Below are 23,307 nucleotides of genomic sequence, written 5' to 3'. Positions count from 1 at the left end.
TGATGTGTATTTGACTGTCATCCACACATCTGTTATCCAACATTTTCAAAGACTGCTGCAAGTGGGTCATGTATGTATGTACGGGCAAGAGAGCCAATCAGAGGGCTTATCCTTGGAAAATCCACAAATAATGGGAGGTCATGTTCAATATGAATGGGCCAGGTTTCACCTTATGGGTGTAGTTAGCAAGGAGGGACCTGAACCATTGTAGCTCAAATGCAGACTCTCGTCAAGCTAGGGGGATATAGTGGTCAACTGTTTAAAGTGGCAGATAGTTCTAGGAGGATCATCATGCAACTTTGTCTCTAGTTCCTGGCAGAGAAAATGTCCCTTTCAAAAACGCAAAGCATGGCTAAAAGTCATTATGGAGGCTCTCTTCAAGTAAGCTGAGACTTCTGTGGTGACTACTGTTGCAAGAATGTTACTGATAGCAGGAAGCCAAAGCCCAGACTGAAGTTGACAAGCATGTTTGGGTCAGTGGCATGTTTCGTGATGACCAGTGTAATGATAGTGTGTTTGAGTTAGTTGGAGGGTGTCCTTTGCCAGCACAGGGATTGCCACTAGAAGAGATAGCCTAGTTTGCTAGTTTTAGCATTACAGGGATCTGAAGGAGTGGCCACAAGTTTGTGTTTTTAGTGATTTGGTAAGTGGAGTCCTTAATTTGGAGCAGACCATTCCCAAGGGGTGCCTGGGTCTGATATGGAGTTGTTGATGGGGAAATACTGGCACCTTCCCAGGAGCAAATGAACAAAACTCACCAGACATAGCAGGTTTGCTCAGAAACAGAGTGAAATGTATTTATTGGTACCAAAAGCATGCATCATTGCTAATCAGCAAGGAAGAAGTCAGATCTGCCACCGTAGGGGCTCTCAGACTGCTTCTTCCCAGAGTGGCTGGTTTCTGGGTGCTAAATAGTTCAGTAATGCCATGTTAGCGGAACTAGAATCAGGCACCAAGCCAAATATGGCTAACATGGATGTGCAATGTCTGCACCATGTAAATTATAAACAGACAGATATGGGCAGACCAGAAAGGCTGGCTTGGCACTGTGTAAGCAACTTGCACAATCAGATAAGGAAACTTATGATGACGTCAGGACAAGGAAAGTGACCTCTAAGGCTGATTCAGAATAGCTGCTGGAAGCTTGTCCAGGCAAGGTCAGATAAGAAGCCCTTTGGAGCTCTGGGCCTCATGTTAGTGTGAGTCCATACATATGAATTTATATGAATATTCATATATATTTTGCAACTGTTGTAGTCTTCCTTAGTTGTTGAGAAATGTTGCATGTTGACTTCCATTTTGGTTGTTTTTGTGGCTGAGGAAAGGCATGAACTCATCACAGAATTGATAGATGGAGATTTACTGATAATATTCTTTGGTAGATCCTATTTCATCATTGTTGTGGGTTCTTATATATTGAAGCGTAGTTTACATAATAGGCTGTTCGTTTGAACTTCTATTTTTATGGACCACCCCGTCAGACTTATATAGACGTTCATGAGCACCTTACACAAGCCATTTGTCAATAGTGTAGCTGTATGTGCTTAGCCTTTAAGAAAAGGAGGCAGAGAAGGACGTTCAGGACCATGATGAAGAGCTGAATCTGATGAGCGTTACTGGTAAGTAATCTAAATGTTGCACCCTGGTTGTTTTTAGCTTTAATATAAAGGACCTTTGTGTTTGCTTTGAGAGTGTCAAAATATCCATTACTCAATATTCTACAACTGAAAGGGAAGAGTTGGCTTGCTCATGAGAAGAAGAACATTTAAAGATGTATTTGTAAGAGTAGTTTTAGTTTACAAACTAAACATAAACTAAGTTTATTAATGAGCACAACCCCTCATAATAAGATCGTCATTGTAGAACATAGAAGAAGCGGGTCATATCCCATAATAAAACATTACCCTGGACTTACTAGCATGTAGTATGTGCCCTGTTACTTCAGTTTTGTGACTGCACTTTGGGGAATGCCTCCCAGTTGCCTTTCCACAGATGGCAGAGCAGTTCCAGTGCTACAACATGGCAGCTGCCTTGGATATCCCATGCAGGTTGAGAACAGAAAATGGAAACTAGGCCTTCATATCATTACCTCTTGTGAAACATCTACATCTGACTTCATACAGATTATACTCACTCCACCATCCAACTCATATGTTGCCTCACTACATTGAGACGTTGTGGGGCTTCAGAGGGTGCATTAGGAGTATTCTACCACTTCATCAAGTGTTTTGTTAATCAATTGTGTCTACGATATTGACTTTAGTAAGCATAGTTTTACTATTTTTAATTCCACATGTCCATAACTCGATCGTATGTATATTGTCAAGGGACATTTAGGAGGAGTTGAGAACAGTAAATCTACACTTATCTATATAATCTTGATGTATCCTTAGTCTATATTTGTGACACAATAGTTTTGTAGGTCAGTTTAAAAAAAAATGAATATTATGGCATACAACCGGTATCACTTGCTAGGAATCCTTAGTTCTGTGAATGTACAACCATCCAAGAATCTGGATAACTCCACCTCATGTTTTATTGTTCGATGTGCAGAACAATGTGTTGGTGAAATGCAATAAATGCTTGGAGAAAAGAAACCATGTTTGTGCACCACTGTGTCCAATTAGGTATTTTTCCTGCATGTGGGGAGAGCATTTGCACACAATTATACCCATTTTATGTAACTCTTCTATTGTTATTTTGTCCCTACAGATCTGCCAAATCAATGTTCTCCAAATCCATGCTTTAAAGATGGATCTACGTCTTGTGAAGACCAGAAGGGAGATTTTTATTGCCATTGCAAACCTGGCTGGATAGGCAAAAAATGTGACTCCGGTAGGAAATTCAAGATTGAATTGTACATAATTTAGTTGGAATCTATAATAATATATTTTATCCTGTTCTTACTATTTTTTAGGTTGTTTATGATGTTTGCAAAATAGACTTTTTACTATGGCCATTTTGCACTACTACTATTGCTCTCTCTTTGTTGTTCAAATAAAATAGGCAGTGCATGGGTGGAATGATTTTGACTTTTCATCTTCTAACTTGTGGGCTGAGGTTGGCTTGCCTCTTAGTCCATGAGTCAACCAGAAAGTCGAACTTATTTTTATTGGTTTTGTTTTGCTCATGGATTTTGCAGCACCATTAGTGACCATGGCCTTTTAAGTTTGGGGCAAATGTCTGACTACTACGCATAGAAGAGATGTTATAGTAACTGTATTTTTTTCTAAGCAGAAAAAAGTGGAGAGAAAAGGGTTAGTGACAGAATTGTAGATTAAGCAGGACTGTACGTTTCAAGAGTCATGCTCGTTGATTTGGATGTACTAGTCTGCTTTCTTTGGGCTGTTGTGTTAATAAGATCTAGCTATTTCGTAGTGGATTGTGGAGGGCTAAGGTGACTCTTTGAAGCCGCCTAGGAGGACAAAGGAGGGTAAATATGTGGGAGAGGTGGAAGGCTTTAATGCGATTGGTCATGGTGCTCATGGTGATGGTGAGAGAGGAGTTACAGATGTCCATAGGACTTGCATATCTGTGGCAACTTGCAATGCTGGCAGTTAGGGTAAGCCCAGAGTTGATGAGAAATAAATGGATGAAAAATTAAAAGAGGTACTTGGAATAAAATACGACACTCTGGATCCTGTGTACACCAAGTCTTAATAATGTATTGATTAAAAGGATGCTGGGACCTCACCCACACAGGTAAGCTACGTCACGGGCCTGCTCCTCATTTCAGGCTGCCAGGATTTTCGTGGGTCTCCATTGTGGCAGAAGCTCTTACGTCTCGGGGTTATCAGCACCCCACATCTACAATGACTAGACTATGGTACACTCAGTAAACAAAATGATCATGAAATTCCAAAGCATTCCAGAAACCTCGACATGCAGCACCTTGCCAGCTCGTCAATCCTTGCTACCTTTATGGTTAGGCTAGTTCCTTAGAGGGTATTTGGCCACAATAATCAAGAGAGATTTTTTATCGTGAGGCCGGAGTCGCAGCAAAGGACAGTCCCAATTAATCACTGTGCACCAAACTCTCTTAAAATCATGAGGAGTTACAAAAGAGACCAACAAACCAGACCCAGACCAAGTGGTAGAATTCAATTCCCCTACCCTCTCCAAATTACAGGCTAGAGTCCACAACAAGAGTTTGGCTTCTTTGTAGGCCTGGGTCAATTTTTTTATTACATTGGCATAATTTGCTTAATTACGACAATTTCACTTTACGCTTATTATGTGAAATTCCCAAAATGATGCCACTTTGCGCGATTACGCACCATTCATGGTGAAAATTTACCACAGACGCCTAGGAACAAATAACATGAGCAGCTGTTCACAATGCTTTTGTTTTGCACTATATGTTTTTTTAGCATGAAATGCATCCTCCTATCAAACAAAGTACTCATTTGACCCGAAAATAGAGTGTAAAATGACATTTTTGCATTTTGTAGCGTTATGTGTAACTTCTGTAGCTTTGCTGAAATTTCTTGTAATTATGCAAAATCAAATAACGCAAATTTTGGACTAGACTAGTTTTGTCTTCACTCAGCACCACTACAAATTAAAGAACAGAAAGAACTTTGACTTTTTTTGCACAATCTGAGTTTTCTTTGACAAACTAGGAAACACTGAGTCAGATTAATTATCACAGGTCTATAGAAAAAAAACAGCTTTTGAAGAGACAATGTCATTCTCTTCTTGAGGCCTTGTTAGTGTAGGGCCAGGTTAAGATTGCCCTACCTATATAGACATCGTTTCACATTTGATGATTGCATTCAAGAAACACTGCACTTTGTGTTACCTTGGGTTTTGCAACTGTTATCTCTTACGTTTTTATGAAGCCGTGATTAGCTTCATAGACACAGTACCGTCTATATTTTGTGATAGTACTCACTTACTTAAGAGATTCTCTCCATAAGACCTGGTACAAACCCTATGTGGCCTTCTGAGGAACATGAGGTATACCTTCTTATGTTTTCTACAGGTCCAACAATAACCCTCTTCCTAGGATGGGCTAGAAAACTACTTTATATTTGTCTATCAAATTACACACACCCACATGTTCACCCCTCTGACATTCTGTGACACAACCAAGTTAGGTAGCTGATGAAGGTGTAGGAAGATTGGGACACCTCTGTCCTGAATAAATGCCAAAGACCCTACAGGGGCTACACTTGACATGATACATGTCAACTAACAAGCACAAATTCTCGTAACCAGTTCTTTTTATTTTGGGTTTTTCCAAAGGATGATGATAATAAAGTTTGATTACAGTCTATCATAGGCGATTTTAATTGAAAGGGTCATTGGCAGTGTATTCTATGGGACTTCTTTTTTGGTGTACCACATTCTAGTCATAGTGGATTTGTGGTGCAGACACCCCTTAGACATAAGAGCTCCTAACCCAAAGTAATCCCAACCCTGACAACAATTGTAGCAGCCTGGAGTGAAGATGGGGCCAAATGATGAAGCATGCCACCTAAGGTGTGGTGAGTGTCTCTTTACTCCATAAGTTGTCACTTGTCTCTGACCTTGTACAGGGCTCCACAGTCTTTTGGTTAGGTTGTCGTAATAGAAATACCATATTTGTACATACATATATATTGGTCCTTTTTTCATTCCGTTTAGTAGTTTGGTGCACAAGCTGCAGTCATCCCTGGCTGATGCTCTGCAGGACTTTTCCTACAAGGTCAGATCACTGCTAGCAGTCTGGAAATTGTTTTTGCACTTCAATTTCTGCAAGGCCGGGTTGCTTATTGGAGCCTTGCTGAGGGCCAGCTAAATGGTTTCCTCCAGCTGGAGGGACAGAGCGAATCTGCCTACGGCTCCCTCTATACAAAGCTGGTTTCACTATTTACATCATGGTGAGCGTGAATTACTGGTATTATTCCTGTACTGCATGTTAAAAAGGAATATTAAAAGCAGGCATTGGCAAAGCCTATGGCTATCGCCTTTGCATCCTATTAGCTTTGCCAGTCCTCTTTAGCGATCTTGTACAGAATGGGTGAAGAAGAATACAAAATAAGCCAATGGCACACATGTCCAGGTCATGTTGTAGGTGTGCTCACCATGCATGGTAATGCCTTCAAAATGACGTGGTGCTTTTTTTCTTTTTATTCACATATCCAAGTCGGATCAGTTCACAAAAAGAAAAAACGTGCAAGAGGCTGGTTTATTTTTTAAAGCAGGTGTGGGGGAGGCAACAAGGGGAACAGAAGCAATAGGGGGAGCAACATTAGGATGGAGCAGAAGCAACACAGCGGTCTGTGAATGAAAGCAGCCCAGGTCATGGATGGGGGCAAGTAACACAGGTTGTGGGTGGGGGCAAGTAACTCGGGTGTGAGTGGTTATGGAGAAAAGCAAAAATGAAAGAGGAAAGGAGTGTGGATAGGGGGAGAAAAGCAAATAGCTATGAGGAAGCAAAGAAGTTCTAGGGCAAAAGGACACAGGCGAGAAAGCAACATGGAGGTGCCACACATGAGTGTGAGCCCACCACGGAGGAAGGCAAGGGCGAAGCATACGGGAGAGAGAGATACAAAGAGCGCGGAGGAGGGAAGAGAAACACTACAGAGACAGCTGGAAATCACATGTCCTCTTGTAGAGTGCTTAACACAAAATAAAAAGTAGTTTCCTAAATGTGAGCAGAGGAAAGATACAAGTATATTGCCAATGCTGGAGGGGAAGGACAGATACAAGATCGACAAAGTAAGCCATGGAATAAAAAGAAGGCAATTAAGTGACAGTAAAGCCAACGAATGAGAAACAATGGGTGGGCTGCAAGCCCCTCTGTGTTCTTGGTAAGTACACAAAATGTCTTTGCAACCAGACAACTGTACTGTCTGGTAAGCACGATCTAAAAAGACAATAGAAAGAATGATTCCCTTTGGTGTTTGCATGGAAGCAGTTAAACTGGTAGAAGTGTGCCTGGACCTTCTCAGTACCTGCTCTGTCCTTTCCTGATGGTAGGGTTCCTGCGGTGCTGTGCTTGGAACTGCAGCCAAGTCACAGGATTGTTGACTGTGGCAGTGAAGATGGAGTACAAGTAAACATTTTTTTCGTCTTTGGTTCTTTGTCCCCTGTTTCAGCTTGAACCTTCATATTGGGTTAATTCTGTGCCAGGTCATGTTTGGACCCACCACTGACCACCAAGAGATGTTTTATTTAAATGTCTAATTGAAAGGTTGTGAAAGACTATCTTTTTTTTTTTTTTTAGAACAGTCGCCCGGAAATAACCTAAACAGTTGTCAAAGAGAACCCAAAGGGTTTGAGTCCTACTGACACCATGGGCGTATGTTTGTACGTTTTTTTGTCACACTATTTTTAGGTGGCTCTCAAAAAAGGAAAGAGTTAATACATGAAAAAGAGAATAATAAGATATATTTCTATCTTGTCTGTGTACGGATAGTTGCAAGCTCTCCTTTAGTGGGCAAGTGTTCTCTGAATCACTTTAACACCAAGTTTATGCTGACATTTCTACCTTGAATTGAACTGCTGTTTTCGTCCTGGGAAAGAATATATAATAATTAAGTCTGGTCATGTGCCTGTGTCCCAAGGTTATCTTCTGATACTGGGCATTGGTTGTCTGAAACTGCAATGATGCGGATTCTGTAGGCTGGGCTTCTTGGGCTGGCAAATTGGCTGTTGCCCCAGTTCAGACTTTAGTCAAAAGTTGAGCAGGGCCATACTGGAATCCAAGATTAGTCTGGCATATTTTCATTCTTGTTTCACGCTGTAGGAGGCTGTTCTCGATTTGGGTCATAGGGAAAAGGTTGGGTCTTAGTTGTCTATCCTCTGCTGTAAGTAGCTGCCAATAGTTTGCCCTCCAGGGAATTTTGATGAAGCAGAATTGCTAGTCACATTCTGCAGTGGTAGAAGGAGAACGCCAACCTGAGATAGGCAGCTGCCTCATTATTCTCTTTTATCAAGATTGAGTTGTGCGCTTCATCTTAGTGGCTGGTGGATTCAGTGTTGTCACATAAACTTACATGTGGGTTGATGGATGTTGGATTTAGTTATAGGTTTCCACTGTTCTGAGCTGTAAGTTGTTTTGACTTCTGGTAGTTTGGGGTCTATTGATATCAGTGTCTGTGACTTTTAATAACAGAAAGCAACCCTGTCATTTAGAAGTAAGCATGTCTTCTTTTCTTACATGTGGCAGGAATATGTCAGTTCTGTAGTAGGGGGATCTCTGTGTATAGTCATAATCTATGAATAGTCCCGCCCATGTGCGGGGACCCCGGAGCAATCAAAAATATCTCTTAAGCTGTCCCGCATTTGCAAACCTGCAAAGACACTTAAGAGACAGACAAAATAATACAGCCTAATTACAACAAAGCTGCACTGGCCAGCACTTCCTCTGAAGTGAACACAAAAAGCCAAAATAAAGTTTAAATGTCATTTTTTATTCACATCTGACATCCTCCTTTATTATCACACACTCCCTTCACCAAAATCCCTTTAAACAATAGAGAGGAAGGGGTGGACAGACAAGCCCTATAGGCTGTCATTATATGTCTGCTAAAGGGATACTGTGCCTTTAAGAAACTCTCCAGAGACCCCCGGTATCCCAGGATGCACAGCCAACACAAGTTACTTTCAGTTCTTTTTTCCGGCTCCTGCTAGCAGGACCCTGGAGCTTGAGCTCTACCCTTTTGGGTGGTTTATTTGATTAAAATTGGATTTTTTGGATAAATAGTGTTTTCATTCGACGTCTAGAGCCTTTGTCTACTACTGCCTACAATCTGGAGCAGTTTTGGCCCACTCTTAGCATGGCTTTGTTCGATAAATGCCCTGAGTGTGGGAGGAAAAAGGCCAAGACGGACCCACATGATGTTTGTATCCTCTGCTTGTCTTCTTCACATGTCCCAGCTACATGTGCCATCTGTAAAACCTTTACAACAAACAAATGATGGACGGAATGCTGACAATGCAGACATTCTCCCCCAGTCAAGAGATCTGGGTTAAATCCATCGTTCTTTTGCCCACTACACCACCCCAGTTTAGACATGGCCATATGCAAATCAGTCTTGACCCTGTGCCTCATGGGAACAGTCCAGCCCGAACTGCCAAGCCATGTCTTCCCTGGACCGGAATCAAGCATCCTAGGACCGGTTTCTGGCTATCAGCCGTCATCAGCCAGGATAGCTTGACTCCAGTGGCGTAGTGAGCACGGGTCCCACGTCTGTAAAACCTTTTCAAAAAGGACCCTGAGGGACAGGGAGAAGATTCGCCTTCAGGGACAGGAGCAGCAGAGGACCGGTGGGACTTCGGGGCATGGAGGGTCTCATTCCCCCTCCTCCGCCCATGCTTCAGCCTCTGGAAGGACCTCCGGGCAGAGCAGGGAGCAGAAACGGCGCCTACCGGCTGGTAGGTCGCGTTCAGCGTCGAAGGCGACGACGTCGACGGCGAGAGAGAAGGCACCGGTATGTTCGCCGTCGGTCCAGGGCTCTGGGTCGCGGCAGCCTCGGTGTTCGACGTCGAGAGAGGGGCCGGCGAGACCCGGGACCGGGTCGCCATCGCAGGTGTCGCGGTCGACGTCGACACCCCATCGACGTCGTACCGAGCCCCATGGCAGACTTCACTCGCCGCCTTCGCCGTCGACCCATGGCTCGACGCTGACGGAGTCGACGCCGAGACCCCGGCGCCCGCCGTCCAGGCGGAGAAGATCGCCGTCGAGGCACAGGTCGCCGTCGAGGCACAGGTCGCCGTCGAGGCACAGGTCGCCGTCGAGGCACAGGTCGCTGTCGAGGCACCGGAAGTCGACGTCGAGGCACCAGAGGTCGACGTCGAGGCACCAGAAGTCGACGTCGAGGCAGAGGTCGACGCCGCGGCGTCGGCGGTCGAGGCATCGTTCGACGTCGAGGAGGCATGGTTCGACGTCGAGGAGGCATGGTTCGACGTCAAGGAGGCGTGGTTCGACGTCGAGAGGGCGCTCGACTACGAGACGGTGTACGACGTCGAGGGGGCGACGACCGGCAAAGAGACGCCGGACGAGGTCGACGTACGGTTCGACGTCAAGGACATCGGGGAACACGTCCTCAGTGCTTACGATCTCCAGTCGGGGATCAGGGAGACGAGGACGTTCCCCGTCGTTTGCTTCAATACGGGACAGGCCCGCCAAGAAGAGAAGAGTGGCCGAGAGCCCGGACAGTGCTGGTGCGGGCTCTCCTGCAAGGAGTGATGGGGCTTCGGAACATCTGTCCCCGCTGCGTCCTCAGCAGCCGCCGCTGCCTCCTGCGCCTGCTCTTCCGCCGGCTCCTCTACCGGCGCCTGTTCTTCCTCCTCCTCCTTCCCCTCCTCCGCTGCCTCAGCGGCCTGCACCTCCACCGCAGCCACTGCCTCCGCCCCTGAGGGCTCCCCACAGGCAGAGATCTCGCTCTCGCCCTCGCCCTCGCAGGCGATCACGGAGTAGGCGCAGATCGTCCACTCACTCTGGACATGGACGACGGAGATATCGGTCTCGTTCCAGAGGCTCGAGGGGCACGGACTCTTCTGGGGCTGGACGGTTTTCTCCCTCACTGTCGGAGACGCCTCCTACCCGCGTCTCGCCAGTGGATGACATTGCCACTTTCCAGGAGGTGCTGATGATGGGGGCGGCGAAGTTGGGAATATCAGTAACAACCCCATTCCCACCACCTCTGTGATCTTTGGTTCCGGGGTTGGAGGAACCTGCAATGGAGGTGTTCTTGACGCCGGCCGTGGTGAAACCGGCGCCCTCGAGACTGCTGAAAAAGTACAGGGCCCCGGACCCGGCGTTCCTCAGGGGGGACCCTCCCCCGGACTCTGTCATTGTGTCGGCGGCTCGTAAACAACACTCTACGACACCTTCGTCCACGGCTCCTCCGGATAAGGAGAGTCGCAAGATGGACTCCTTGGGGAGGAGGATGTGCTCCACGTCGGCCACTACGATGAAGGCCGCTAGCGCCTCCGCTCTGTTGGGTCGCTATGACAGGTCTCTTTGGGACTCCCTGCAACAGTTCGCTGCCTCCCTGCCTAGAGATAAGAGGGAGGACTTTCAGGAGGTGCTGAACGAGGGCATGATGGTCTCTAACCAGATCATCAGTGCGGCGGGGGATATATCGTTGCTGGCGGCCCATGGGTACTGCCACGGCATACACATGAGGAGGCATTCCTGGCTGCGGCTGACACCGCTCAAGCCTGAAGCGCAGCAGAAGATCGCCAATTTGCCGTTCTCCGGCACGACGCTGTTCGGGTCTCATACGGATGACGAGATGCCCCGCATGAAGGCCGAGGCGGAAACCCTGAAGGCAGTGGGGCTGGAGAGGCCCAGGGAGCAGAGGAGGTCCTTCCGATCCTCTGGCAGGCGCTATTCCAAGCAAAGGGGTCAAGGGCATCAGTCGGGTCACCAACAACAGCCCCAGCAACAACAACAGTTCCCGAGGCAGTCCTTTCAGAAGCGCCAGAGGGGCAGAGGACAGCATCAGTCCTCGTCGGGGAACAAAGGCCCGGCCGGGTCGAAGCCCTGAAAAGTTACTTCCCCCTCATCCGTTACCCGCTCCGGTGGGGGGAAGTATTCAACACTACCTGGCAGAGTGGAGGACAATAACTCAGGACAAGTGGGTGCTGAATATTGTTTGCAATGGTTACTGTCTTCGTTTCACCAGTCCGCCTCCACAGATTCCACCAGTGCGCTCCCCCTACATGGTGCGGGAGCTCCAGCGGGAGGCGGACGTTCTGTTAAAAAAGAGGGCGATAGAAGCGGTTCCTTTGAAGCAAAAAGGAAAAGGTCTCTACTCGCGGTTCTTTCTCATAAGAAAAAAGGACAAGAACGAGTTCAGGCCTATTCTGGATCTGCGCCAGGCAAACAGGTGGATCCGCAGAGAAAAGTTCCGTATGTTGTCCCTGCATCAGATTTACCCTCAGTTGCATCGAGGAGACTGGCTGTGCGCCATAGATCTGCAGGACGCTTACTTTCATGTGCCGATCGCACCAAAGCATCGCAAGTTCCTGAGGTTTCTGGTAGGCAACAACCATTACCAGTATTCGGTACTCCCGTTTGGCCTGAAGTCTGCACCACGGACGTTCTCCAAGTGCATGGCAGTGGTCGCGGCACACCTGCGGAAGAACAAGGTGTTTGTGTATCCATACCTGGACGATTGGTTGATCAAAGCGTCCACGTACCAGGAAGCCCAGTGCCATTTCAACAGGACGGCGGCCTTGCTTCATCGTCTGGGGCTGCACATCAACATGACGAAGTCAGTGCCGGTCCCTGTGCAGTGTCTCCAGTACTTGGGAGCTTCAGTCAATACTGTGACTGCAAGCGTGTGTCCTTCGGAGGAGAGACGCTTATCGATCCGTGGGAAGGCTCGGCATCTCATCTCAGCCTGCTCTCCTACAGTGAGGACGGTGTCTTCCTTACTGGGGTCGATGGCTTCTTGCATCTTTCTCACCCCCAATGCACGTCTGCATATGAGGCCCCTCCAGGAATGTCTGGAGGATCAATGGGACCAGAGGCGGGGGCGTTGGGAGGACAGGATCCAGCTGTCTCAACACGCTCGGCAGTCTCTGAGATGGTGGTGTGCCCCGGAGAATGTTTGCAGGGGGACTCCTTTTCACAAGGGTATTCCGGTCCAGACCATAGTGACCGATGCGTCTCTCCAGGGCTGGGGAGCGCATTCGGGCCCTCTTCAGATTCAGGGGATATGGTCGCAGATGGAGACGGCTTACCATATCAACTTTTTGGAACTCAGAGCAGTACACTTGGCCTTGAAGGCGTTCCATCCCTCCTTCAGGACGAACTCCCTGCTGGTTCAGACGGACAATACTACGACCATGTATTACCTCAACAAGCAGGGGGGCTCACGTTCCCGCACCCTGTCTCGGGAGGCGCAGGCGATCTGGAACTGGCTGGTGGCCAGGAACCTGACGATCACGGCGACCCATCTGCCGGGGGTGCAGAATGCCCAAGCAGACGCGCTCAGCAGGCTCGTCCAAGAGAACCACGAGTGGGTGCTAAACGACGACGTGCTAAAAGACGTCTTCGCAGAGTGGGGCACTCCGGATATAGATCTGTTCGCTACGGCAGAAAACAGCAAATGCCGCGACTTCGCGTCCAGGTACTACCAACCAGGGACGCTGGGGAATGCCCTATGGATCAGCTGGTCCAACAGCTTTCTCTACGCCTTTCCACCCATTCCCCTGATCCCGGCGGTACTGATCAAGCTGTCGCAATCCAGGTCCAGGATGATCTTGATTGCTCCGGAGTGGCCGAGGCAATGGTGGTTCACCGACCTTCTTCATCGGTCTGTTCTCCCACACAAGCGCCTGCCGTGTCGGCCGGACCTTCTCACGAAGTTCAGAGGACAGATGGTTCACCCCAATCTCTCGTCCTTGAGTTTGGCAGCATGGCTCCTGAGCTAGTGCAATATGGACATTTGAACCTGCCTCAGGACTGTATGGAGATTTTGAGGGAGGCAAAGAGACCGTCTACAAGGACTTCTTATGCCTATAAGTGGAAGAGATTCTGCTTATGGTGAAGGACATTGACCCTACATCCTGTAAAGAAGATGTTATTTTGCCTTATCTGCTGCAGTTGGCTCAGTCTGGGCTTAATTTTCAATCTCTTAAGGTTCATCTTGCAGCTTTGACTGCGTATAGGAAAGGCCCTTCTCAAACCTCATTTTTTCAAATCCCTGTCATTAAGGTTTTTTTGGAGGGTTTGCGTAAGGTGTTTCCCCCTGTTAGAAGACCTTCTCCACCATGGGAATTGAATGTGGTGTTATCTAGATTGATGAGGGAGCCTTTTGAGCCTATCCATAAGGCTTCGTTACAGCATCTGTCTTGGAAGGCTGCCTTCCTTGTGGCCATTACATCGGCCAGGAGGGTGAGTGAGATTCAGGCTCTGTGTTGTCAAGAGCCGTATACTGTTTTCCATGCTTCTAAAGTAGTGATGCGTACCCATCCTAAATTTTTGCCGAAGGTGATATCAGATTTCCATTTAAATCAAATGATAACTTTGCCTACGTTTTTTCAACATCCCTCCTCTCCGGCGGAGAGGTCTCTGCATTCACTTGATGTGCGTAGGGTACTGAAATTCTATCTGGATAAGACAAAAGATATCCGCAGGTCGGATCAACTGTTTGTGAATTATGGTTCGGTAAGAACTGGTTTAGCTACCTCAAAACAGTCCATTTCCAGGTGGATTGTTTCCTGTATTCAGCTTTGTTACCAAAAAGCTAATAAGACATTGGGGGGTAAGCCTACGGCACATTCGACTAGAGGCAAGGCTGCTACTACAGCTTTGCTTAGGAATGTTCCCATTGCTGACATTTGTAAGGCTGCCACCTGGAAGTCGGTCCATACGTTTACGAAGCATTACTGCCTGGATTCTGATGCTAGGGCAGATGCGCAGGTTGGACAGGCTTCGCTGAGGAATTTGTTTGCACAGTGATTTGTTGGTGTTTGGGCTTACTCCACCGCTGCTTGTTGGTTGGGATGGGCTTGCCATTCTATTCATAGATTATGACTATACACAGAGATCCCCTACTATAGAAGGAGTCGTTTCTTACCTGTAACTCCAGTTCTGTAGTAGGGGTATCTCTGTTATAGTCATAAGCGACCCTCCCTCCTCCCCGGTGGAGTAAACTGATAGTATCAGGCCTGTTGTTATACACCTTCAAAAAGAACTGAAAGTAACTTGTGTTGGCTGTGCATCCTGGGATACCGGGGGTCTCTGGAGAGTTTCTTAAAGGCACGGTATCCCTTTAGCAGACATATAATGACAGCCTATAGGGCTTGTCTGTCCACCCCTTCCTCTCTATTGTTTAAAGGGATTTTGGTGAAGGGAGTGTGTGATAATAAAGGAGGATGTCAGATGTGAATAAAAAATGACATTTAAACTTTATTTTGGCTTTTTGTGTTCACTTCAGAGGAAGTGCTGGCCAGTGCAGCTTTGTTGTAACTAAGCTGTATTATTTTGTCTGTCTCTTAAGTGTCTTTGCAGGTTTGCAAATGCGGGACAGCTTAAGAGATATTTTTGATTGCTCCGGGGTCCCCGCACATGGGCGGGACTATTCATAGATTATGACTATAACAGAGATACCCCTACTACAGAACTGGAGTTACAGGTAAGAAACTACTCCTTTCTTTGGATCCTTAAATTTTTCCTGGTTGTCGACTTTGCAGAATGGATATTCTGAGGTGCATTCTGTCCCTCAGTCTCAGTTCATGTTCAGTTTTGCTATCATTCCTGTATGCTGGGTGGTAGTACTGGTTTGTGGTCAACGTCCTATAAGATTTTAGATTCAATCCGATGAATTTTGGATATTTGCAGGCAAGTTGGCCATCAGTGTTGCTCCATGCATCTGGAGTTTTTTTCTGCAGTGCCATCTACAAATTCTCTGGTGTAGATGGTGGCCTTGGGACTATAGAGGCCTTGGTTCAGGTGCATGTTTCTTTCTCCTGTCCCTTTTGAAATGTGCAGCTCAAAGGTTGCCCTGCCTTGATTCTCCTGTGAAGAGTGACTGTGGCCAACTGGCTCTGGCTAAAGTCTTGAGGCTTTGTTGAATGGCGCCCAATACATTATTTGCTTGGTGCATCATTTTCATGTGAAGCGTATTTTTCATTTTTACCTGGGCAAAGGACTGGTTAATTTCCTCGTCTGGTTACACTTTATTCAGATACCCATTGCTGTTGGTCATGTTGCCAGGTTTAATGGGATAGTGAGATTACAACAGATTGTCTTCAGCACAAGCTGGGGGCTCCCTTCATTCGTGTTATTGATCATCTGCAGTGATTATTCTTATGGGGCTTAGGGTATTGTGGCCTCAGGCCCAAGACCAATTCTTCCAGGGCAGGTGTCATCGGATGTTCTATTGTTTTTTTTCTATTATCTTTCTATTGAGCCTGGAGTCCGTGTTTCTCCTCCACTCTGCTCAGGTGCCAGAGTCTAGGTTCACTGAACGAAATTTGCAGTCAGTATTCTGTAGGGGCTCTCCAACCTCATCTACCCTCTTTTATTTGTATGTTCTGCGGTGTTTGGATGTTCAAGGTATGGACCATATATATCTCTTTATTTGTTGTGTTCATAAACACAACCAACACATTTTCCTCAAAGTGAGTTCTCTAGCATGAAATCGGTCTTTTCACTTAGAAGAGTGTTCTGGTGAGCTCTGCTGGAGAGCAGTCGATTGATTGAATTTGCCGCAGTTTTTGATCTGCACAGGTGATGTCAGCTGTTCTCTTCTTTGTTTGCTGAGGCACTATTCTTACATTGCCATATTAATTTTTTTTTTTTTTTTTTTTTTTGGAAAACCTTTATTTAACAGTATGCGCAGACAGATACGGGCCTACAACCCTCAGGCCGGCCTCGACAATAAAGGGCACATCAGCAAGCAATTATACGATTCAGCAGCATATCAGTACAAGCACGAATAGACCAGATTACGTTTATACACAATTGTGCCGCCGAGCGCCAGGATGATGAGGTTTAAGTTTTATAAAGTTTTGAAATAAGTCCATAGCAACAGGTCTGGAAGGATCCGAATCAGAGCAATGCAGTTAGGACTATAGTGGGCAACGATCATCAGAAGAGTCAGCAAGCATTATCCGTAAGGTAATCAATCGCACTCAATGAAATCAGGATAGAAAAGAAGCATATCACATGACGATCCCCAAGCACTACCCACAAGTTCCCAATCCTCCCCTCGACCCCAGAAATAAGAAAGGAAAGAGCAAACGAGAAAGGTAAAGAGTAGAAAGGGAGAAGAGAAAGAGAGAAAAGAAAGAAAGGAAAAGGAGGCCCATAGAAAAAAAAAACCAACAAGGAAATATACCCCCCACCCTACACGCATGCAGAGGCTACGGCCTACCCCCCTAGCAGTGTGTCTGTCGCCCCAAAAGAGTACCCGAAATGTAGGAGAAGAGAAAGAGAAGAAAAAGAAAAAGAATGTCACGGTTGATCGGAGGAGGGCCAAGGATCTATTCAATACAAGCAAAATCGTTACCCGCGGTCACCCAACCCCAGGCCCCGACCTAACACCCTGCTACATGTACCTCCAACAGTCACAAGTCCCAGTCCCAGCCATATACGTATCAATGTGCAACAAGAAAAACCCCCTCCCTCAGCCTTGGCCCCTTCGAATCTGCAGTCCAACAGAATCCAATTGCAGTACAGCCAACCTGGACGGGATGGGCCACCATGGAGTCCGTTGCAGCAATCGAGGGGTAAGAGACAAGTCAAACTGGAGCGAAGCTCGATAGTAAAGGACCACAGAATGCGCCACTGCTATGCGGTGGCTAGTACAACAGGGAGCAGGACGATGCATAAATCCCAGAGTAGCGGCCGGCCGATGTACAGGAAGCAAGTCCAGGAGGACGCTCAGAAACGTGGCACCAAAGGACAAAGGAGATGGGCAAAATGGCGGCTGAGGCACAAGCTCCGGCCTTACCAAGGGAGCAGGATTGTCAGACTCCTCCAGGGCAGAGCCGAGGAGTACCGCAGCGGGCACTGGGACACGTCCCCCCGTCACTGCCACATACCTCAACTCGGGTGATCCACCGACAGTCGGCTGAAGATGTGGCTTAACATGCCGCACTGGAGAATCATCATGGCCAGCTGAAAAAGTCCGATCAAACCGGTCCTCCAAACCAGTGGCAGAGTCGCGGAAGGCCAACCACAGGTCCTCCAGAGCTGCCAGGATGTCGCGAAGCCCCAGCGGTGGATCAAGGATGGAGGGTGCTGTTGCGTCCGCCATCTTAGGCAAGCAACCATCGAGCGCCCCGGGAAGCAAGCCCCCTTCACCGGCCATCGGTATCTGGAAGGTGATAAGCTCTCTGCGGGGCCCCGGCGGTGCAGGAAACGTGGAGGCAGCCGGTCGTGGAAGAGCTTCAAGGACAGGGGAATCTGTGGTGCAGGGAAACCCACCGGCGAGACCAGGGCTTCCGATGCGGAAGATGGCGTCCGCTGCTGTAGGCTGCAACAAAGAAGCGATCCCGGCCCTCTCCCAGCTGGGCCGGGATACAGTATACGGGAGCTGGATACAATGTTGCGAGCGGGGCGCGCTGGGCAGCCGAGCATGGAAAAGGCTGCTGTGAGAATCCCAGCGCCGCGCTCCAGATCCGGTGCACCGGCTCCTCCCTCTCCACAGCGGCCGCTGCTATCGTTGTCGCCGCCGGCCGTCCCCACTAAGCAATGGCCCGGCTGCGACCGCTTGGAAGGCCGGAATGGAAACCGGGGCCCAACTCCGCCGGGGCAGCTCCGTTTTCGACCGGAGTCAAAGTATCGTGGTCAGGAACGTGGCGCAGGTACGCGTAGGGCTCGGAGGCGCAGGATTCTTGCCAGGATATCGACGAAGGGCGAAAGGGTCGGCGGAGCCGAAGAGCTAGGCGGCCATCTCGGCTGCAGGCTAGCGCCATATTAATTTTTAATCGGCTTGTAGTCTGCTGTGCGTCCCACAATGCTGTAGATACTTGGGACAGGGCCTCTGTTGATGCAGTAGCATGTAGCAGATTTTCCTTACGGGTTTGCTGCCTGTACTATGCAGGGCTCAAATCTTTATGCCTGAAACAGTGTGTTGCCTTTCCAGTGGTACTGGATATAGTCATGTTTACTTCGGTTGCAGGTGCCGAGCGTGGTTTCTTCAAGGATGTATGGACTTAACTGTCCTCTAGGTAAAGAATGATATGTGGTGTTCCTCCTTTTTGCTGCTCTTAAACGTGTGGGCATGTTTACTGAAGGGATGTTGGTGTGCCTTGATCTGTCATTTTGGTTTTCTTGTAGTGCTTTTTTTCGTTCCAGAGATTAGGTGGCTGAGGTCATTTCCCTTTTGATCCTATAATTCTTTGGGATGTTTTTTTTAGAGCATAGGTCTTTGATCATAGTTGACGGTGATGCTATCACCGTATGTAGTGTTACAGCAAACAAATATAGAGCATACATAAGTCCGGCATTTTCCATAGGATATTACTGGGTTTTTTTTTTTTTTTTTTTTTTTACAAGAGTCAGTTATGTTTGCATGTGTTGTAAGTGTTATAAGTCTCTTATAAGCCAGCATGTGTTATACGTCTCTATGCTTTTTGGGACTCTAGTCCCTTAATCAGGGGAACAAAAAAGTGTGTTTTGTGTTGTACAGGTGATTTTATTGGTTGAGAAACCCGTCATCAAACTTCATCTGTTCCTAGACCCCCTTAGAGGTCTCACAGCGGCGGCATATTTCTTTGTCAGCATGTTGCCTATGCAAATTGACTCCTACCAACAATGCCACATGCAGTATTGGGAAGTAGGACTGCTTCCCGTGTCTCCGTGTGCGAGTAAGTCTTGTTCAAAATCAACCTTCTTCAGAACTGTTTTTCACCCACACTGCCCAAGGTATAACCAAATTAGCAAGGACTCCCGGGCAATTTCATCACTAGTAGTCCAGTCTTCGTTACGTCCCTCCCTAGCATTCATTACGTAGTCTGTCATTTATGGGGATTTGGGGACATTAAATGATGTCTTCTGGATAGGCGTTCCTAGTGTATGTATACAAGAGGGTGGAGCTACTTTTAGTTTTAAAAGCCAAATAGGTAAACGGAGTGCCTTCTGAAGAGGCAGACTCACCTAACGGCTGTAATCATTGAAGCAAGGAAGAATGGACTCAGAGTAATGAAATTACTGGGAACTAATTTAAACATTTATGTTACCAGAGGAGACTGGGTATCTCTTTGACATGCTGGATGGCTTATTCACAGAATGTAATACAATTATTAAGATAGTAAGTAAAAAAGAAACCCAGGTTGATACCATAGGTGATAGATGAAAACTACATCACGACATGGGGAGGAGGGGGTTACTGCCATTTTGGTTAATAATATATAGTTTCAAGAATTTGTCTTTGCAGCTCTGCTAGAGAATTGCTCCGTTGTTTAGCTAAGCCTGGTTTTCACATGGTCAAATGCTGAATCGTCCTGTAGTAATAATTTTGCAAGGTCTGAAATGGTTCCCTGAACCCGTCTGAACAATCATCTCCGTGTTTAGTTTGCACTTTGGAAACGAATACCTCGGGACCCCTGGATACAAGAACTTCAATAACCCAAGAAGTTACACAGGGGTGACCAAGCCCTTCAAGTGGCATGGCAGGACTTACCAGGACATCCTCCTCAGATTGTGATGTAAAAAAGCATTGTGGTTGCATTTTTCTGACGAATATAAAACATTTGTTGTTTGAGTTACTTAACCAAGAGTGTGATTTGTTCTCTCTTGCAGATAAGGATGAATGTTTTGTGAAGAATGGAGGCTGTAATCAAATCTGTTTGAACAAACCTGGCAGCTACCATTGTTCGTGCTTCAGCGGCTACGCACTTAAGGCAAACAACAGAATTTGTGACGGTAAGATAAGTGAGCTCATTTCAAGAATATATATATATATATGATAAGGAACGCCGACAAAGGTGGTAACTTAGTTTTATGGTCATTAAATGAGTATTTGAAAGAAGCTTATAGACCGCTAAGTGACCAGGAATGCTATAAAAAAAAGCTCCATTCAAAAGTACAAGGAGATACAAGATCGCTTTTTTGTACAATTGTTGGCATGTAAGAGTATGGGCCTGCTAAATTGGGATGAATACAAATATTTGAAAAAGGAACATCCGACCATCCCGGTTATATACTTTGTGCCGAAAATACACAAAGATATACAAACACCGCCAGGTAGGCCCATAATAGCGGCATGTGATGGACCCCTGGAACATATGTCAAGATAAATAGATTTCTTTTTGCAAGATCATGTAAGAACTTTGAAATCATATGTACAAGATACTGGTGACTTTATACGCAAAATTAACAATGTGCAATGGGAACAGGAATTCCTACTTATAGCCTTAGATGTGTCATCATTATACACGTGTATTAGAAATGCAGATGGCATAAGAGCTGTTCAATATTTGTTATCAAATAGACCAATCAAATATATGCACAACAACAAAATGTTGTTAAATATGTTGCTCTTGTGTCTGGAAAACAACCTTCTTTTGTTCCGTAACCAAATGTACCAACAGACACAAGGTGTAGCGATGGGGGCCAGCTTCTCTCCCAGTTATGCCTGTCTTTTTATGGGCTGGTGGAGGAGCTGGTCCTCATGCGTAAATATTAACAAATATACATATCAAATGTTATCTCCTGGTTAAGATTTATAGATTACCTTTTTATTGTATGGAGGGGAACCAAACAAAGTGCAGAAGGGTTTATAGACCTTATAAACAACAATGACGTTAACTTAAAATTCACTTCAACTATTAGCAAGGAGGAAGTGACATTTTTAGATGTACAAGTCCAAGTGGCAGACAATAAACTTTCTACTTCTCTGTTTACACGCAACAACCGCACATCCCTTACATCTTAAAAATAGTATCCCCTATGGGGAAATGTTGCTCATTAGATGTATTTGCACTGATGAAAAGGATTCAGACAATAAACAAGCCAAATGCCGCTCTCATTTTTAGGTCTCGCCTGAGCCAGCGCTTTAGCGCTGCTCTGGCGAGAGTTTTAGTAAGCGGGATTTGGAAGCGCAGACTAGTGGCTTTTCAGGCCTCTAGCTACAGTGCATGTGCGCCGGGCGTGCGCACCATTTGTCATCCTGCGTGATCACTTTCGCGGATGCATTGATGTTCTCAATGAGCCGCGCAGCCACTGAGAACATCAAAGCGGCCGCGAAAGTGCACACCATATGCTCTGCTCGCAATGGTGCGAAGGTGACAGTTTCTCCTGGACTTTTGTGGTTGTAGCTATTGTCTGGCTTCTATTCCCCGCCACCACGCCCCCCGCCCCCCTGGCTCGGGGATGTGGACGCTGCGGCTTCCTAGTGGGATTGGAGGCCTGTGTAGCTTCCGTAGGCCGTGGTTGAAGACGTGTGTCAGATTTGACCCTTTACACACAGGGAGGCTGCATGGCTTTCTGTGTCGATGGCAGCCGGTGCGAGGTTTGCAAGGGCGGAACCCATTCACCCGTGGCTAGTTGCAGGAGTGGAAAAGCCGAAATAAAACGGTGCTAACTTATATTGCAGCAGCAGCCGTGGGCATGGTGGGAATGTCCTATGCAGCAGTGCCGCTTTATCGATTGTACTGCCAGGTACTACTCTCATTTGCTTCCTTAATCTGTCGGCTTCTTAATACCACCACATAACGTCACTTTTTTTTTTAATTCTTTTTTTATTTCATGCGATTTTTATATAGGACGAACTTTACCCAAAGGTGTCAGAGCGCTTTACTAAAGGACCAGTTACATTACATAAGGAGTTCCGAGTACAAGTTACATAAAAGATACAAACACTCCTTGAGATTTATTTCACTGCCACCCCAAGAACCTATGCTGGGTGGACGACTGATCCATCGCATTCGTGAGTGACCGAGACCATTACCAGGGACCTCAGTAAGCAAAAGGGAGGTACGTGTAAACGCCCATTGCAATCAAAACAAGCATTGGCATAGCCAATAGGTCTCGCCTTTGGGACCTTATAAATGTTTAGCCATGCAACAATTGATGTTGTTGCACCAAGGATATTCTGCTGCATAACTCAATACTTATTAGGTCGCAAAAGCGAGACCTATTGGCTATGCCAATGCTTGTTTAACTAGAGGCTATACCACAAATATAGTTGATGGGGCAACTATCTAAAAAGCAAAATCGCAAAAAGAGAACAAGGGAAGAGCTATTAAAATACCCTGCAACCAAAAGATCTGATGACAAGTCTCAGGAACAGACCAGACTTATTCTAACTTTTTCTAAACAAGAAAAACAACTGCGGAAGGTTTTTAGGCGCAATTGGCCCATTGTACGGGATGATACCATTATTGGCAAACTTATGCCTCCAAGTCCAGCTATAGCTTTTAAAAAATCAGCCAGCTTAGGCAATGCATTGCTCAAAAGCAATATGGAGGAAGAAAGGAAGGCACATGACTGATGGCCAGAAAAGGATTTTTCAAATGCCCCACGTGCAAAACCAGCCAATACAGTATTAATATGACTTCATTTCAGACGGCATTCAACACAAGATTGCAAAACATAAAACAGCATTTAACATGTAAATCGGATTATGCTGTATATGTTTTAGAATGCAGCTGCAAATTGAAGTACGTAGGTAGTACAAAACTACCCGTACATAAGAGAATTTTACAACACATAAGGGCCATAACCAACAACGACCCCACTTATCCAGTGGGCAGGCATTTTAATGAAAACCATAATAGTGACCTCGAGCAATTAAGATATTATGTAATAGATACAATACCGCCACAAAAAAGAGGGGGAGGCAGAGAAGCCATGCTAAGACGCCTAGAAACTAAGTACATTCTTGAATTTGATTCCAAACAGCC

The 23,307-nt window shown here is 46.4% G+C and overlaps 1 protein-coding gene across 2 annotated transcripts in view; it reads left to right on the top strand.

Annotated features, from left to right (window-relative positions):
• The window catches only part of GAS6 (growth arrest specific 6), a 290,215-nt gene that overhangs the window by 133,026 nt on the left and 133,882 nt on the right, over positions 1-23,307 (top strand). For both annotated transcript variants that reach the window (XM_085622736.1, XM_085622737.1), the window contains exons 5-6: positions 2,713-2,835; positions 20,204-20,326. In XM_085622736.1, coding sequence (XP_085478862.1) covers positions 2,713-2,835; positions 20,204-20,326 — 246 coding nt within the window. The remainder of the gene's footprint in view (positions 1-2,712; positions 2,836-20,203; positions 20,327-23,307) is intronic.

Source organism: Triturus cristatus, chromosome 8, assembly GCF_964204655.1.
Source record: "Triturus cristatus chromosome 8, aTriCri1.1, whole genome shotgun sequence".
Classification (NCBI taxonomy): domain Eukaryota; kingdom Metazoa; phylum Chordata; class Amphibia; order Caudata; family Salamandridae; genus Triturus; species Triturus cristatus.
The sequence above is the reverse complement of the archived record's forward strand: the minus strand, read 5'-3'. Positions and strand labels throughout refer to the sequence as shown.